At 40.6% G+C, this 14,281-nt stretch overlaps 1 protein-coding gene across 2 annotated transcripts in view; it reads left to right on the top strand.

The window, feature by feature from the left end:
• Positions 1-12,525, top strand: part of UBE4A (ubiquitination factor E4A) — a 40,384-nt gene extending 27,859 nt beyond the window's left edge. For both annotated transcript variants that reach the window (XM_021708715.1, XM_008050853.2), the window contains 5 exons: positions 1,117-1,291; positions 4,820-5,000; positions 6,016-6,163; positions 7,567-7,724; positions 9,996-12,525. In XM_021708715.1, coding sequence (XP_021564390.1) covers positions 1,117-1,291; positions 4,820-5,000; positions 6,016-6,163; positions 7,567-7,724; positions 9,996-10,125 — 792 coding nt within the window. In that variant the 3' untranslated portion in view covers positions 10,126-12,525. The remainder of the gene's footprint in view (positions 1-1,116; positions 1,292-4,819; positions 5,001-6,015; positions 6,164-7,566; positions 7,725-9,995) is intronic.
• The last annotated feature ends 1,756 nt before the right edge of the window (positions 12,526-14,281 follow it).

The following is a 14,281-nucleotide window of genomic DNA, read 5'->3' as shown; positions in this document are numbered from 1 at the left end:
ATCAGTGACTTTCAACCTTTCATCCTAACACGTCAGAAAAGTGACTCACTAAGACAATGTTTTTTAATCCACTTTCCTAACAATTCTGATTTTCATATCACTACATTAAAAAAATATCTGGTTTGGTTTACTTTTTCATATGAAGGTTTCAAGTCATCAATACTCCATCTGTCCACCATCTCCTAAATCCTTGGCTATATTGTGAAACGGTTTCACAAAGTGTAAAATACATCTGGGTGCTTCAGCTCCTTCCTTCGTGTATCATTGTTTTAACTTCCCTTATGGAACTGCTTATTCTGCCTATAAAAACTTAACTGCCCATAGAGCGGAACTTCCCTCCCCTACAATGGGTGTGTGATATATAGGGCATGGACCTAAAGGGAGACAAAGCAGGTAAATCTGAGGGTAGCCTGCCAAACAGTTACAAGCTCCTCTTCTTGATTAGCAATCCTCTAAGTAACTTGCATTTGATTTGTGAGACAGGTTTGATCTGCTTTTTGTGTCCTACACTTTAAGATCCAAGACAGGTTTTCTTTGAAAATGAGAACAGGTCCTGTTATAAGCAGATCCTTTTAAACAAGAGCCATGTGACACAAAGAATGAAACATGATATTTCCATGATGCTGTACTTTAACAAGTTGTTTGCTGCCACAGCAAGGATGATGAGAGGTAGGGAGTTTTAAGTAATTATGGTTCTCTTTCCACACATCTTGCATATTTAGCAGAGCTTTGATTTTTTGTAAGCAGTTTTTTTGGGTTGTTTGTTTGCATCTTTCATGAAGGAATCATCCTTTTTTCACTATAGCCTGGGTTTCACTATAGCCTAGTATAATTATATATTATACTATTAATCCTCCTTTCTATTTCACAGTACTATACTATTTCTAGGGAAATTACCTGTGAATCTACCCAAGCTGCAGTAAATCTATATGAAGCCACAATTCTTTTTTTCCAAGTTATTTTTGAGTTTCAGCCCTGTACTGAGAAATACATGTCTCTTACATGGTATCTGGTGTTCCCACCTTAGTTGGCTGGATTTTGAATAGGACCTCTTAAATGTCATGTCCCTTCAACTGCCCTTTCTTCTCTGATATATCCCACCTCTGGTTTCTGAAGTATTTGAGCAAGATAAAGATTCAGCAGATTGAGAAGGACCGAGGTGAATGGGATAGTCTGACTCCAGAAGCCCGCCGAGAAAAGGAGGCTGGCCTCCAGATGTTTGGACAGCTGGCACGTTTCCATAACATCATGTCCAATGAAACAATCGGTACCCTTGCCTTTCTAACATCAGGTAAGGACACGAAGCACTGCTTTTCCCAAAAAATGTCATGACCAAGATCTGCTTCACTTGAGGGATCAGCCCAGCTGACATTAAGAATTCAGACTCTGGTGCCAGTATCCACCACATCTGTGGGGGAAACGAATCACTTGAGAAACTTCAACAAAATAGCAATGCCCATTGTTAACATGGGAATGAGGAAATGGTCCCCTTCACACAGCTGCCAGAAAACCTAAGTTGGTAAAAATCTCTCTTAAGGACAAGTTAGCCATATAAATATATGTGTGTCCATGCACACACACATGTATAGATACGTGTATGTTAATCTAAAAAATATGCTTGAATCCTGGTTAGATGTGGTCAATCTGGCAACGATGTTTGTCTCTATTCCCTCTGTAGCTATACTGTTCAATTCGGTAGCCACTTGCCACATATGGCTAGTCTAAATTGAAATGTGCTATAAGTATATATATATTCCCCCCTTCCACTGGCAAGTATGTAGAGCAATGAGATGTGCTATAAGTAGAAAATAACACACTGCAAGACTTAGCATAAAAAGGAATATGAAGTAGCTCAGTAATTTTTATATTGATTATATATTGAAATGATCATTTTTAGTGTCTCAGTTAAATATGATATGACAACTAACGATTATTTGGTCACCAGAAATTTGAGAAAATCTTCTAATGTGAAATAATACAGTTAATACATGAAAACTTTTTTTAAGCTTTAAAAAAACCCTTTATAATCTCAGAGGAATAAGAGAAGATACAGCAGCCAAAAAATAAGAACAAACAAGCAATAAAAAGGAAGAGCTCTTAGATACTGAAAATTTTACTTCAGTAATTTTAAATATTCAATAAAAGGGTTAGAACATAAATTCAAAGAACTCTTCCATGAAAGTAGAACAGAAGGAAAAAGAGATGGAAATTAGAAGAGAAAGGATAAAGGATGGATCTAGGAAGTCTCAAAAGAGAAAAATAGAGGGGAGAAAATTATCAAAGAAATGATACAAAAAAGTTCCCGCCGAGCTCGGTGGCTCAGCCTGTAATTCTGCACCTTTGGGAGGCTGAGTGAGTGGATTGCCTGAGCCCGCGAGTTCGAGACCCGCCTGGGCAGCAAGACCTCATCTCTACAATAGATCAAAAAATCAGCCGGGCATGGTAGCGCGGGCCTGTAATTCCAGCTACTCAGAAGGCTGAGGTGGAAGGATCGCCGGAGCCCAGCAGGTCGAGGCTGCGGTGGCCGGGAGCGACCACTGCACTCCAGTCTGAGTGACAGAGTGAGACTCCAACTCAAAAAAAAAAAAAAAAAGTTCCCAAGACTCAAAGATAGTCTGTAAATTGAAAGGGCTTACCAAGTGCCCTGTATACAATAAGGTATATAATTATGAAATTTCAGGAAATCATAATTAAAAGAAGATCCTAAAACATCCCTGAGAAAAGTCAGGGTACCGTGGTTTAAGCGTCAAAATAGGTTTGAATGTTTCAACAGTGACATTTAAAGCTGAGGTACATTTTCAAGGGAAAATAAATCCAGGAAGAGGAAGGTGAAATTCAACACAAGGGAAAAGCAGAGGAGGTTCCAAGGATGATGATGATGATGATGATGATGAAAAGAGCTTGTCTGGCCACTATACGGTCCTACAGAGCAAGCAGTTCAGGTGGAGTGAAGGATGGAAACCCAGAATTTCTGAACAGTAAATGAGCAGCTAGAAGTGACACTATTGAGAGTTTTTAATTCCAGTGAAGAGTTTGGAAGGTATTTAGAAAGAGGTACTCTGAAAATAAGCAAATAAAAAAGCAAAAAGTTATATTAAAACAGAACTATAATCATTAGGATAGTACATAGCTCTGCTGTGAATGATATTTATATGTTGTTTTTTTTTTTTTAAAGTAGAGACTGTAGACCGGGCTCGGTGGCTCAGCCTGTAATCCCAGCACTTTGGGAGGCCAATGCAAGTGGATTGCCTGAGCCCGCAGGTTCGAGACCCACCCGGGCAAGTTGGCGAGACCTTGTCTCTACTTAAAAAAAAATTTTTTTTTTTAATTTTAAAATTTAAAAAAAAAAAAAAAAAATAGAGACAGGGTCTCATTGTGTTGCCCAGGCTGGTCTTGAAATCCTGGTCTCAAGCAATCCTCCTATCTCAACTTCATTAAGTGTTGGGATTACAGGTGTGAGCCACTGTGCCTGGCCAATATTTACATGATTTTAATAGAATAAACCCCAAATTGTTTAACCAAAAATTTGACTATATATTGAGGGCATTTGTACTGGGGAAAAAGGGAAAGTGAGAGCTAAATCCTCATCTATAGTAAAGTCAATAGATAATTACTAAATTGAAAACTCAAGAACTAACAGTACTAAGCAAGCATTATTTGTACTACGTAACTTGCTAAATTTGGCATGTATTAATTTTTTTAAAAATTTTGGAATTCGTGCCCTATGATTTAGCAAGCAGTTCTTTACAAATCTGTTATGAAGAAATGAGTCAGGCCGGACTCGGTGGCTCAGCCTGTAATCTCACGCTTTGGGAGGCCGAGGTGAGTGAATTGTCTGAGCTCACGGGTTCAAGACCCACCTGGGCAACTTAACAAGACCTCACCTCTATAATAAATCAAAAAATTAGCCGGGTGTGGTAGCGTGTGCCTATAGTTCTAGCTACTTGGAAGACTGAGGTGGAAGGATCGCCAGAGCCCAGCAGGTCAAGGCTGCGGTGGCCGGAAGCGTGCCACTACACTCCAGTCTGGGTGACAGAGTGAGACTCCAACTCAAAAAAAAAAAAAAAAACAAAAAGAAATGAGTCTATAAGATGTATACACAATGAAGCTTATCAATAAGTGCAGCATTTGTAATAGAAAAAAATTGAAAGTGGTCCAGATTCCCACCAGTAAAGACAGGTTAAACAAATAACTTATGGTGCAATCACAACTGGAAAACTATGCAGCCATAAAAATGATGTCAATCATCCCTATTCTATAGAACTTTCTGTGATGATAGAAATGTTCTATAAATCTGAGCTGTCCAGTACTACATATCTAGCCACATGTGGCTGTTAAAAACTTGAAATGCGGCTAGTATGACTGAGGAACTGAATTTTTTTTTAATTTTATTTTAATTAACTTAAATAGCCTATGGCTACCTAATGTTGGACAGCAGAGACATATACTTACTAAAAGGACAAGATTTTTGTGATATAGTACTGAAAACAGTGAGTTAGAGATTTATGTACAATATGATAATCATTTTTATTTTAAAAATTTATGGCTGTGACTATGGACAGAAAAGCTAGGAGAATATATAACATTAATGTTTACCTCTGAGTAGTAGTTTGTGTGGTTTGAGGGGGGTTGATGTGTTTTGGGTTTTGCTTGTCAATATTTTCTACAATGATAGTACATTACTTAATTTTTTAAAAGTAGTTCTCAAAATTTTTGAAAAATAAAATAGTAATTCCAAGAAATATCCAAATAAACCAGGCATAATAAGTAAAAAATTGCTAATTAATTAAGTTTTCAGAGACTTCAACTTCTTTTCCAGAGATCAAATCACTTTTTGTGCATCCCTTCCTGGCTGAGCGCATCATTTCCATGCTGAACTACTTCCTGCAGCACCTGGTTGGCCCCAAGATGGGTGCCTTAAAAGTCAAGGACTTCAGCGAATTTGACTTCAAACCCCAGCAGCTTGTATCAGATATCTGCACTATCTACTTAAATCTTGGGTACTTGAGATCGGAATTGGGCAAGCCAGAGGGGATGCTAACGTTTTGATTTGGGGTTTTGACAGTAGGATGACTGGTTGGTTACTATGTGGAAAGAGAAAAGAACTTTCTAGTTGGTTGATGAAGAATATTCTGTAGTTTTAAATAAGGAGATTTTAGCCAGGCACAGTGGTATGTACCTTTTGTCCCAGCTGCTTGGGAGGCTGAGGCAGGGGGATCACTTGAGCCCAGGAATTCAAATCCAGTCTAGCAACATAGTAAGAACTTGTCTCTAAATTTGAGAGGGGACTCAGAAAAACCCAGAATTCTGTTTTAGAGAGCGGCAGCCCCCTTGCGCACTCAGAATTTTTTCCTCCGTATCAAATGGTCAACCAGAGTTTTTATCTGAAAGTTTTGAGAAGTTTGTGTCAGTTTGAAGAAGAAACATCCTGAGTTGTGGCAAACAGGTGACTGGTTCTTCCACCATGACAATGCACCTGCCCACATCATGCTGAGTGTTCAGCAGTTTTTGAACAAACACAGCAGGACCCCCTTGCCCCACCCTTCCTGTTACTCAATCTCACCCTAGTGAATGTTTTTTGTTTGCCCGGATGAAAAAAAATCCTCAAAGGAAAGTGTTTTGCCGATGTGGAAGAGGTGAAACAAAAAATGACAGAAGTAATGAAAGGTATCAAAATTTGACAGGTTCAAAAACTGTGTTGAGTAATGGAAAAAGCATCTCGATAGGTATATTGCATCAAAGAGAGAGTACTTTGAAGGTGATTGGAGTTTAAATATGTAAAAATAAATATACAACTTTTTATAAATACCAGGGTTTTTTGGGGGGTCTCCCTTAGTAAATAAGTAAGCAAAGTAAGTAGATTTTGTATGACTCATGGGACATTAAAAGTCTACACAAAAAGACTTTTTGGGAGGGCTTATAGTTGATGAGAACCCTTGTTCTGCAACCTACATGTTTCCTCCCTCATTGACCTACTCTGTGATACTCAGTTTTTTTCTGATGCGGACTTTCTAGGGATGAGGAGAATTTCTGTGCCACTGTGCCCAAGGATGGACGTTCCTATTCCCCAACTCTCTTTGCACAGACAGTTCGAGTCTTGAAGAAAATAAATAAGCCTGGGAATATGATTGTGGCTTTCAGCAACTTGGCAGAGCGAATCAAGGTAAGGAAGAGAAGAATTTGCTAACTTTTTCAATAAAAATCACATTGTCAGCCAGGCTTATGACTCAGGCCTATAGTTCCAGCTACTGGGGAGGCTGAAGCAAGAAGATTGCTTGAACTCAGGAGTTCAAGACTGCAATGTGCTATGATCATGCCTGTGAATAGCCACTTCACTCCAGCCTGAGCAACATAGTGAATTCTCATTGCCTGAAAAAAAAAAAAACTATGAGGCTGGACATGGGGGCTGATGCCTGTAATCCTAGCCCTTTGGGAGGCCAACGGGGGAGGATTGCTTGAGTCTAGGAGGTCAAAGTCAGCTCCCAGTTCTTTGGGAGACTAAGGCAGGAAGATCACTTGAGTCCAGGAGTTTGAGGCTGTGGTAAACTGATCACATCACTACACTCCAGCTTGGGCAACAGTGCAAGACACTGTCTCAAAAAAATACACATTGTCAACTCAGCAGTGCTACCTTTTACCTTATTTTAGGGAAAAAAAAAAAAGCATTGCCATGAGAAAATGTAAACAGATGATTCTTCTTGGTCAGTCAGTAACTAGACCTTCCATATGCTTATTAATATTGTTATTTTCGGCTGGGCTCAGTGGCTTAGCCTGTCATCCCAGCACTTTGGGAGGCCGAGGCGAGTGGATTGCCTGAGCCCGCAGGTTCGAGACCTGCTTGGGAAACTTGGCGAGACCTCCTCTCTACAATACATCAAAAATTAGCCAGGCATGGTAGCGTGCACCTGTAGTTCCAGCTACTTGGAAGGCTGAGGCGGAAGGATTGCCGGAGCCCAGCAGGTCGAGGCTGTGGTGGCCGGGAGCGGACTGCACTCCAGTCTGGGCAACAGAGTGAGACTCCAACTCAAAAAAAAAAAAAAGTTAGGCTTCTTTGCCTAAAGCTTAGCTAGATGAATTCCTGAGGAACTAGAGTTGTGAAGGAATCAAATGTTGAGCCAGTTTAAATTCCTATACCAATCAAATTTTGAAGCCAGTTTACATTCCTATCCCTGTTTGTGCCAAAAACTGCTTTTCATACACAGGCTGCATGAATGGCTCTAATTATGCAAATGATCCTCTAACCCCCATACCCTTTTGAATTAGGACATTTACAACAGAACTATTGCCAGAAGGATGTTTATATGGTATATTTCTTTACCTGCTAACACACAAAACCCATTTATAGTCAAGACTTCCAGCAGCTAAGCCAACTTGAAGTTGCAGCGGGGACCCAATGCTAAACTTGTTCCTAGGATATCTATCTTGACTTGTTTTTGAGAAAATAAAACAAAGATTTGTCATCACTGTCAAGGGTTATTAGCAACCAGAATTAAGGTAGAGTCACTGAGCATTCTGAATTCAGCTGTACTGTGAATTTACTTTAACTACTAGGTGTTGTGTGCTCAGTCTCTTGCAGACCTCCAACAACAGGAAGAGGAGACCTATGCAGATGCATGTGATGAGTTCCTGGATCCCATCATGAGCACACTGATGTGTGACCCTGTGGTGCTGCCATCTTCCAGAGTCACTGTGGATAGGTCCACCATTGCCAGACATTTGCTCAGGTAGGCCAGTCCCAAAAAGCTGCCTCAAAAGCAGATGTATGTTAGTTTGCTATCATCTTTTTCTCCCAGACACCTAATATAGTACTTTGTATCCGCCCTTCATATTGTTGATTTACTGATATGTTGAGAGGCATTTTGCTATCACTTGATTGTTAGTAATTTAAACATTCAAAATAAGACACCCTGTGGAGAAATCCTGTCTCTAACCTTCCCTCTTCTTTCCTTAAGAAAATAATTTCTATTGACCAGGCGCGGTGACTCACGCCTTTAATCTCAGCACTGTGGGAGACAGAGGCGAGAGGATTACCTGAGCCCAGGGGTTCAAGACCAGTCTGGGCAACTTGATAAGACCTTGTCTCTACAATTAATCAAAAAATTAGTCGGGTATGGTGGTGCACACCTGTGGTTCCAGCTACTTGGAAGGCTGAGCCAGAAGGATCATCTAAGCCCAGCAGGTTGAGGCTGCAGTGCCCGTGAGCATGCCACTGCACTCTAGCCTGGGCGACAGACTCCAACTCAGAAAAAGAAAAGAAAAGAATTTCTGTCAACATATTTTTAAATATGTCAGTGTGGAAAAGTTGACCTAAAATTGCCTTAGTTTTATTTTCGTTGTAAAAATATAAAAGGCAAAGTTTTGTGTTTTTGAATTCAGTTTTTATACTATATTCACCATTTGGATTAACTTATATGGTATACTCAGCCACGGTAACTATGAATTTTCCCCAGCCTGCCTGCTCTGTAGAGTCTGTCCCCTGATAGCCACAGAAAAGGCAGGGATGAAGTAATAAGTGGTAGCTTATTAGCTGCTTAAGTAGCCCCTGAACTTTTTAAAGTGTAGCATTTGATAGGAATGGGTACTGAGACACTCTGCCTCTTTAAGTTATATAAGTTGACATAAGGGAATTTTTTTTTTTTGAGTTGGAGTCTCACTTTGTTGCCCAGACTGGAATGCAGTGGCACGCTCCCTGCCACTGCAGCCTCAACCTGCTGCGGGGATCCTTCCGCCTCAGCCTTCCAAGTAACCAGAACTACAGGCACGTGCTACCATGCCGGCTAACTTTTTATTTATTGTAGAGACGAGGTCTCGCCAGGTTGCCTGGGTGGGTTTGAAACCCACGGGCTCAGGCAATCCATTCCCCTCAGCCTCCCAAAGTGCTGGGGTTACAGGCTGAGCCACCGAGCCCAGCAGGGAATTTTTAAATATTAAAAAAATGATCTTTCTACTTCATGGTATTTGGTATTAAGCATTCACTACATGGGTGATGTTGTGCTAGGTGGTATGTCTTTTCCAAAGTGTCAGTGAAAAATATTTTGTAGTGACCTCAGAATATAGAGAGAAGATATATCAGCCCTTGAAGTGTTTCATGAACCTTCTTACTGTCACAAAACCTTAATCTGCATTGCAATCAGCTAACTAAATCAAATGTTAGTCTACAAGGCTTTATCCCTTAATGTCTTTTTTTTTTTTGAGTTGGAGTCTCACTCTGTCACCCAGACTGGAGTGCAGTGGCCGCTCCTGGCCACTGCAGCCTTGACCTGCTGGGCTCCAGCGATCGGCTTCCGCCTCAGCCTTTCAAGTAGCTGGAACTACAGGCACGCGCTACCACACCTGGCTAATTTTTGACTTATTGTAGAGATGAGGTCTCACCAAGTTGCCCATGCAGGTCTTGAACCTGCGGGCTCAGGCAGTCCACTCACCTCAGCCTCCCAAAGCACTGGGATTACAGGCTGAGCCACTGAGCCCGGCTATCCCTTAATGTCTTAGACTGTTTCAAGAATCTGTCAGTAAAACAATAATAGTTCTTTACACTGACATGAATGTACTGGGTCTCTGCCCTAGAGAAAATCTAAAGGTTAGTGACAGAAAGATAGCATTTTTTTTTTCTATTGTAGAGATGCGGTCTTGCCAAGTTGCCCGGGTGGGTCTCGAACCTACGGGCTCAGGCAATCCACTTGCCTCGGCCTCCCAAAGTGCTGGGATTACAGGCTGAGCCACTGAGCCCGGCCCAGATAGCATTTTTTTAAGCCACTGGAATCAAATATCTATACAGCAGTGCTGAAATAGTTTATTAAAGAAGCAGAGAGACAAAGTAATTTTTAAAACTCCTAAAGCATCCTTTTTCTCATTTGAATCCCCAATTCAGCATTTGAATCAAAGTTATAATGCACTGTAGCTTCATTCCCAAAGTGATATGCATGGATGTTCTGTTTTTGGCTTAGAATGTTAGAACTTATGAAAATAACCCCATTCCATTTCTCTCTTTGTCCCAGTGACCAAACAGATCCTTTTAACCGTAGTCCCCTTACCATGGACCAGATCCGGCCAAACACAGAACTAAAAGAAAAAATCCAACGGTGGCTTGCAGAGAGGAAACAACAACAAAAGGAACAGCTTGAATAAAGACTGTGAACTCAACAAACCAAAAAACAACCCAGAGTGTAGATAAACAGTTGTTTGTGGGTTCTCTTTCTGGTTCTGTTCCTTTTCTTTTTCTTTCCTGTTTCCCCCCTCTACTAAATTAGAGAGCTGCTCTTGCTCAAATTATGACAATTAAGATTCCTACGAACTTGACGATGCTCCCCTGGTTGGCAGGAAATCACACTTCTTGTCTAGTGCCACCAGGGTTAGAAATCAGCGCTCATTTCTAGCCTTTGTCCCCTCCCTATTCTTCCTTCTTCCTTTTCCTAATTATGCTGACTTCAACTCCTGAGAGTTCCTGCCACCCTACTGTTTCTCTTCCAGGTACTGCTCAAACGTTTTTGGTGAGCACTGCCTTTAAGTATACGATGTCACATCTTTCAGTGACAGCTGATAGCATCAGAAAACCCTTTATGTATACTAGTCCTCATGGTCTGGACTTGAGCCTCTTTCCTTGTTACAGCTCTGTAATGTCACTGAACGACTTTTCACATAAAATCAGGTACCTCGAAGTTTGTGTGGACTTGAATAAGATGATGGATTTTTCTTTTAAGGAATCTTATGCAACTTCTGTTGGTAGCTCTTAATTTTGTTATCTTGGAACTCAAAGATACCATCTCAGACAAACACACTCTCCCACGGGGTTGTCACCACTGAAAACTTAGCCCTACAGTCTTTTTATGAGGATGGGTAGGACAAATGGACAGTTTTGACACTTCAATCAAAAATATTCCAGAATGAAGAGGCTGTTGGGCCCCTTTTCGCTATGAAAATCTGTTGCTACAAGGACTAGGCCTAAGTAGATTTAGGCAACAGACATTGTAACCATGAAAAATGTCATTTTAAGACACTAATAACAGTATATCTCAGTGTGTGAGATATATACACACATATATACCGTATGCTTTTTTATATTGGTCTAATATAAACTGAGTACCACTTTATATTGTCTCTTCCACAATAAGATGTATGCAGTGTGTGGCCATGTTTACTAACATACTCATTCTATTCTAGACAAATAAAATTTGTTTATAACACAGCCTTAGGTCATCAACTAACAAAGTAGGAATTTGAGCACAACTCTGTTCACAAAGACATTTTAAATTACCCACTTAGCCCTGTATAGTTAGTAGGTGGATGGTCCCCAATTTCACAAGTTGAGCTTGAGTTCCCTACTCAATCGTGCAGCTTAACATGTGAAAGAGGCACATTCCCTTATGGGTTGTCTTTCTACCACCATCTATCTAAGCCCAGAGATAACATAAGTGACAAGAAAAGTGATATGATCTAGAAACCGAAGTCATTGCTTCTTTGGGAGGATATTATTGTTAACTGTGGCCTCTTTGAAATAAGATGGTATTTCAACACAAGTTGCTATAAGCTGTCCTTGATATATTTTTGATGGTATTAACAGGAAAGCCTCAAACCCAAGAAGGCTTCCCACTCTAAATATAAAGAAGGTGTTGCCTATTGCTGTACTTATAAATGAAAAAGGAAGTCCAGGACACTTTTGCAAATGCCAGAAGATAACTGAGTGTGCTCCCTGAGCCTGTAAAGGCATAGGTCGACAGGATTTATTTTCTAAAATAAGCTTCATTTCATATTTATTATCCTTTCCCTCTCTGAGAATGAACTATGTATAAAATATGCTTCTACCTATCTACTTGCATTTATCTTCTAGACCAAATCTAATAGGATGTTTTCATTTTACAAAGAAGAGGGGAGAAGACCAGAGTTTTACAGGAGAAAACTGGAGGAAAATGGAGACAAAACCTCAGAAGGCAGCTGTGCCCAGTGGCTCTCTAGTCGACAGCCTCCATGCTGCCTGTAGTCTGTGTCTGCATTCTACTTCTGTACTTAACCTTCAGATTGTAAGCCTTTTCTGGCAAGCTTTTCTTTTCCTTCTTTTTTTTTTTAAGCTATTTTCCTGAAATTTTTTTATGAATGGTTGTGGCACCATTGATGATGCTGAAGTTCTTTAAAATCATCACAAAGGCAAGTGTGTAGCTTAAGGTCACTACTGGTAAGGAAACCAAGTGTCCTCTGTGCCTTTTTTCTTTCTGTGAAGTAATTTAAGGACATCCAAGAAATTTAAACTTCAAAAAGTTATCATCTTGGTACAACACCGTGTGTATATGCACTTGTAAGCTTAAAAGGGTATTTTCTCTGGAAGTCAGAAGCAGCTCTGTTAGAGCAGACTTTCTAACAGACCTAGTTTTATGTGTTGGCTTTGCTGAATATAGTAGGAAAATGAAGACTCTTTACTTAGCTCTGGTATTGCTCATAACTTACCAGAAGGTTCATACTAAACTTGGAAATTATTTATGTTTTAGCAGATGGACTAGGTTTTGTTTTGTTTTTTGTTGCTTTTTTGTTTGTTTGTTTTGAGTTGGAGTCTGTCTCTGTCACCCAGACTGGAGTGCAGTGGCCCCTCCTAGCCACTGCAGCCTCGACCTGCTGGGCTCCAGTGATCCTTCCGCCTCAGCCTTCCAAGTAGCTGGAACTACAGGGGTGCGCTACCATGCCCGGCTAATTTTTTTGATTTATTGTAGAGATGAGGTCTTGCCAAGTTGCCCGGGCGGGTCTCGAACCCACAGGCTCAGGCAATTCACTCACCTCGGCCTCCCAAGGCATGGGATTACAGGCTGAGCCACCCAACCTGGCCTGGGTTTTTTAACATAGGTTTTAATGGATGTGAAAATTGAAAGAAACTTTAAAGGTATTTTGATGGTGCAGATGAAGGTGCCAGTTTCTATCTGGTATCACACGCTACAAAAGCTTCATTACTTTATTTGATGCTGGTTGCTAAGCAGCCAATGCACAGAGCAATAGTCTGCTAGGTGCCTTCACAAGCCAGAGGCTGATGCTGCACTGTTGACATCACAGGAGGAAATAATGCACATGCTCTGCTAAACAGGAAAAGAACCTAGAAACAAGAAAATGAACAAAACAAAAAGATTGATTGAAATGAAACTTGATCAACATAACTGTATTTTGAAACATTCCAGGAAGATTACTTCTTGTCAAACTTGCCTGGGGTGTTTGTTCAAAACTTGTATTTAATAAATGAACACCTGACTTACAACCTTTGTTATCACTTGATTACAGTATTAAAAGCTAGTGGCGGTTTCAGAAACCCCTCTAAAATCTAAAATAGAGGACTCCAACCTGGCTGACCTAACCTGCCTTACCAGACCCCTGGAGGAGACCCTGGAGTTCAGAAGATGAATCCGTGGCATGTGTTTTCCTTATCAGTTCCCTTTTAGTTTCACTTTTTTCTTTATCTGGCTTGAACCCCAGGACTTGTAATCATTTGTTAGCATAGTCTCCTTTCTTGCCCCTTAGACCCTTGCCATACAAGACCTCAGCCTGTATTAATTCAGCCATTACCCTCTGCTTCAGTATCCAAACTTCAGACCATTATTGGAGAAAAACAACACAATCTTTATAGAGTGGTGCAACCACGAACTTGTGGCCTCTAATGTTGCCCAACAAGCCTTTGTGCCCTTAACTTCAACAGCTATTCCAAACTTTGGCCTCTTTCCAAGACTTCTTTCCTACCCTCTTGTTTACCCTTCACACTCAAATGGTACTTTCTAAATCACTGGAAAGATAAAGACTTCAGAGACTGAGGAAGGTGCTCAAACTTATTTCACATCATCCCATCAGTGCCCCAGCCTAATTCCTCCACCTTCTTTCCTGCCTCATCAGGGCTCTTGTCAATACCCCTTCTCACCTGTCGCAGTGACTTGTGCCTATAGTCCCAGCTACTCAAGAGGATCCCTTGAGACCAGGAGTTTGAGACCCGCCTGGTCAATACAGTGATCAATGAATGTACCTCTTATCTCTGATTTCCCCCTTGAGTTCTGCATCCCCCTTTGGCCTTGTGATTTGTATTCTTCTACCAGCCATATTTATTCACCCTGGCTTCTAATTTTTTGGAAATCGCTATAATTAATAAAGATTCCCATATTGCTAAATTAGCTTTCCCATCCTCAGTTTGACTTCTCTGTGGTATCTGGGGCAACTGAATCGCTCCTTCATGGAAACGTTCTTGGCTCCTTGATATTCTAATTTTAATTCTTTTTTTCTCTCTCTTTTTTGAGTCGGGGTCTCATGCTATCGCCCAGGCTAGAGT

The sequence above is a fragment of the Carlito syrichta genome, unplaced genomic scaffold, assembly GCF_000164805.1.
Source record: "Carlito syrichta isolate Samal-C Ts95f unplaced genomic scaffold, Tarsius_syrichta-2.0.1 Scaffold63326, whole genome shotgun sequence".
Classification (NCBI taxonomy): Eukaryota; Metazoa; Chordata; class Mammalia; order Primates; family Tarsiidae; genus Carlito; species Carlito syrichta.
The sequence above is the reverse complement of the archived record's forward strand: the minus strand, read 5'-3'. Positions and strand labels throughout refer to the sequence as shown.